This window comes from Cololabis saira, chromosome 2, assembly GCF_033807715.1.
Source record: "Cololabis saira isolate AMF1-May2022 chromosome 2, fColSai1.1, whole genome shotgun sequence".
Lineage (NCBI taxonomy): Eukaryota > Metazoa > Chordata > Actinopteri > Beloniformes > Belonidae > Cololabis > Cololabis saira.
In genome coordinates, this window is record NC_084588.1 from 13,537,156 (window position 1) to 13,541,437 (window position 4,282).

Below are 4,282 nucleotides of genomic sequence, written 5' to 3' on the forward strand. Positions count from 1 at the left end.
GAAGCTCACAAACGGTCTCCTCATTATCAAAACTGTCCCCTGTTCCTTTGTTGTCTTCATTCCAGTTTTACTCCTCACTGCTGTTTCACACCGGGGTCCAGTTACAGTTTATTTTTAATGCTCCCAGGACACCAGGCATGGACATCCATAAATGATCAATCACTTGTAAGAAACACAAACACTGAGCAGGATGTCCCAGGAAAACAATAGACCACTTCCACCTGCTGTTGAGCATTTAGTGTTTTATTGAACACTTATATATACAGATGATTACAGTCATTGATTATTTGACAGAATCTGCTAAACACACAGCATTTCAAGGATAAACAGGGAGCTAAAATATATGTACAACAATAACTTAATGATATAGTCAACAACCGTGCACTTGTACGTTAACATAGTTTTCAGGTATTGTTCCTGATTAAGTAGTTCTGTCTGATATTTATGTAAAACTTTGAGATTTTTTAACAACAAAATATGACATCATTTTAGTGTAGTGATGTGAATTTATGGGGGCAATCGGACTCATGACTGCATAACTTTACAACAAGTTCCTCCATCATGTCCAATTGGGAAAAAGAAAACATCAGCAGCTTAATCTTTTGATTTGTTCCCGCAGTTTGTTCCACTAGTATTGATTTTACTAAAATCATAATTTTTTTTCCTCTTACGTTTAACAGCAAATAAATAAGCACTTCATTAATTAATCATAATCACATCAAAGACAATAAAAAGTGATGGAATGACGGATACATGAAGATGTACCAGTACAAGGTCTGACCTCAACAGTTAAGATGTAATACCATCCTCGTCCAGCAGGATTTTTTTTTATATAGTTCAATCAAAAAGTCCTTTTGATGGAAGATTCTGAGCAGAAAACACAGATGTGAAAGATTTTCTGCTGCTTGAAAAGAATTATTCTTGTTTTCAAACAGATCCGGGCCCTGTTGTAACGCTGACGAGCTGAGGTTTCTGGAGGATGACCCCTTCATGCAACCAAGTTCTGGTTGAGGAACAAATACAAAAGAAGAAGAATTCAGTAAGCGTGAATCTTCTCAGAAGCAGTATGACAACATAACAATCAAAGAAAAATAAAGTTTTGCACTCACAGCATTTGTAAAGCTTGTTGACACGGGCAATGTCATTGATGCTCATGTCTCTGGCGTTTCCAAAGATGAGGTTGGGATTGGCCTTGGAGATGATGGTGGGCTGTCCATTTTTGGAGAAGGCCGTGCTTTGGGAAGACAGACATGTCACTTGACAATACATAAACTGAGACGATTAAACTAATCAAGAATACTTGATTCAGCAAGAACTAGTTAACATGGCCAACCACACATGGAGAAACTCCCACTTAGAAACTCACTTGCTGTAATGCATGACAGAGTTGAAGTCGTACGGAGTCCCCAGGTTGTTGGTCTGCACCTTGTTGAAGTTGTGTTCTTTGCCTGCAAAGCAATTGAGTTCAGATGAAATCATTTAAATGTCTATTGTGAAAAACAATGCAGAAATGTGCTTCGTCATCAGTGGCTGTCAAGGCTGTCAAGAAAAAAAACAGACGTTTTTGTGTGCAAGCTGACCTGGCTCAACGTTCTGGGTGAGGATCTGGATGTAGCTGTCTCTGTCAGAGCGGTTCTGCTCGTGGTGGTAGCCCAGAGCGTGGAGGACCTCGTGTTGGACCGTGCTCCGGTACAAACAGCCGTTCCTCATCAGGGAAACACTCTGCTTCCCGCCATTACGGCCCAAATACGACCAACATCTGACGCACACAAACACACACAAAGACATCAGATACCGACAACGAGGCATTGTTCTGAGATTCACCGTCAAAAATTACATACTTAAACTAAAATTTGTATTTTTCAGCAACTACAAGATGCATTTGAATAATTCTGTTCCCAAAACTTGTGTGATTACAACATAAGTCTAAAATTAAACATTAGATATTAATAGCCAGAGTAAAAGTTGATGGAAAAATAGAAAAAAAATAATCTGGTCAACTATGGGAGTGCTTATTTCTTGAGAAACAACTGGTGTATGTGTTTACCCATTTCCAGAGTAGAAGGAGAGGTAATCACGATGCCACCAACTCTTCCAGACAAAGCGAATGCAGGTGGACCGGTGGAAGGTCAGCAGGCTGTAGACGATCATGTTATGCTCTGCGGCGGCTGCAAAGAAGATGAAAAGTATATTGTTTTCCCATATACAAACGTATACATACATATACATACATATATATATATATATATATATATATATATATATATATATATATATATATACACATATATATATATATATATATATATATCTTTCTTTATGTATATAAATTGAAAAACAGCTCTAAATTGGATAATGGGGTAGAGATCAAGTGACTTTGCCATTGAAGAATAATCTTTTTTTCTTTCTTGAAATAGTCGTGAGTGTCTGTCTCAGTATGTTCAGGGCCATTATCCATCTGCACTGTGAAGCACCGTACAGAGGGTAGATTCCTGCACAGCACAGGATTCATCTAGACAACTCCTACCAGCTGTTACATCACCAGTAAACACTAGTGAACCTGGTCCATCAGCAGCTATACATGCCCACACCATAACACTGCCTACACCATGTTTGAAGCACGATGTTGTCTGCTTTGAATCATGAGCTGTTTCTTTCCTTCTTCAAACTTTTCTTTTCCCATTAGTCTTAATCCTTTTTTAAAACTGTACCAAACTGTTAAATTTGGCACTCTTATGTTAGGCATAAATGTCATAAATGTTTGCTGTTTTGTCAACCTACCAGAAATCAGAAATTGTACCAGAAATCAGCTTCCGACTCTTAAACTGCTTCATTTGTCCCAAAATAATTAATTAATGAACCACACATGGACTATTATTCAGACATTGTCCAAAAAGTCCTGGATTTAACTGCATTAGGACAGGTTTTCTGGATATTGAATAAATATTTTGGTGAAATGAATGTCATCCTAAACTCTGGTAGTTTTCACATGAACCAAGCACATGTCGCTGCTGCTTTCTGGGGTCAAACACCATAGTTGCTTACAGTATGATGAGGAGATGTGGACGGGCACATAGACATAGCGACTGCTTTTAGGCCACAAGCATCTTCCGGACGTGCAGGGGGAAGCATTTCTGCGTCTGCTTGGCATAATGTCATCGTACTGCAAAAGTGATTCTGCAGAACAACAAAAACACACAAATGAAAATTTGAATGAAAACTTCCCATGTCTGATGGTCATTACAGTTTCTAGTTTAAAAACCCATAATTTAATCTAACATGTTAAATTTATCCATGTTTGTATCGTCCCTTTTTTTTCCCAGTAATTTTATTAGCAATCAGAAATATGAGCAACAGACATTATAATCTTAGACAATAATATGACTGGTTCCTCAGATTTTACAAGATAAAAGTACGTATGTGAAACTCATGTCCTACTTGTGTTGGCATTGGCTTTCCTGAGGACATCTGACACATCCGGAGACTCATCTGAGAGAAAGAGATGATACAATTAGGTTAGTTTTAGAACAGATGTCACACCGGAAAGATGATATATTTCACATTTTTATTATTCAACTCACCAATTTGGTTCTTAGCATCGATCGCTGCACTCTGCAACACAATCACATTAATTTTTAATACACGGCTTTCTGTTGAACCTGACTTTTCCCTGTCTTCTTAACTCTTTCATCCAAACTTCACAGAGTCAGACTTACCAGACATACAGCTGCCATTGAGAGGATGAGGAGGAGGAGGAAAGCTGGAGTCATGGTGGCGTTCCTCTGCGGTTAAACTTCAGACCTAAATAAGTCAAAATCTGAACAGAGTTTATTCGTTAAGATTCTGTGCCAGGATTCGGCTGCTGGATACAACAGGTGCTCACCTCCTCTCTGTATATACTGTAAGCACCTCAAACAGGGAGTGGCTTGGCATGTCTGGAGGCTAGTTTCTTTACATAACTTGACTTAACTTTAAATAACTTCGTTTCTTTTACATAACTGAAAAATCCTAACCCAACATGAATTTTCCAGGAAGTCACTATACCAAAAAAGACAAACAAATGCAGGACGTTTTATCATATTACTGCCCCTATAAATTCACATCAGTACATTATTTTTTTTTATTAAAAAATCTCAAACAAAGTTTCAAATAAATAACAGACAGAACTACTTAATAACTTTAATTAATACCGCGGAAAAGTTTATAAACATATAGACAGTAAAACACAGTTGTCATGAAAAGGTAAAGAATTAATGGTTGATGCATTTAGTTTAAACACTTT

At 37.6% G+C, this 4,282-nt stretch overlaps 1 protein-coding gene across 1 annotated transcript; it reads right to left on the reverse strand.

Moving 5' to 3' along the window:
• Positions 1–267: 267 nt before the first annotated feature.
• LOC133419635 (high choriolytic enzyme 1-like) lies at positions 268–3,851 on the reverse strand. The gene is made up of 9 exons (XM_061708954.1): positions 3,717–3,851; positions 3,582–3,612; positions 3,439–3,489; positions 3,046–3,177; positions 2,048–2,168; positions 1,581–1,759; positions 1,367–1,448; positions 1,110–1,234; positions 268–1,003 (listed from the first exon to the last, which is right to left on the reverse strand). Coding segments are annotated over exons 1-9 (777 nt in total). The 5' UTR covers positions 3,771–3,851; the 3' UTR covers positions 268–1,001.
• Positions 3,852–4,282: the final 431 nt, after the last annotated feature.

Coding starts and splice junctions, on each gene's coding strand:
- LOC133419635 (XM_061708954.1), bottom strand. CDS start 3,770: ATGACTCCAGCTTTCCTCCTCCTCCTCATCCTCTCAATGGCAGCTGTA. Junction 2,169..3,045: donor CCACATCTCCTCATCATACT/GTAAGCAACTAT, acceptor TCTTCTTTGCAG/CCGCCGCAGAGCATAACATG. Junction 1,235..1,366: donor TCTGTCATGCATTACAGCAA/GTGAGTTTCTAA, acceptor GTCTTCCCAAAG/CACGGCCTTCTCCAAAAATG.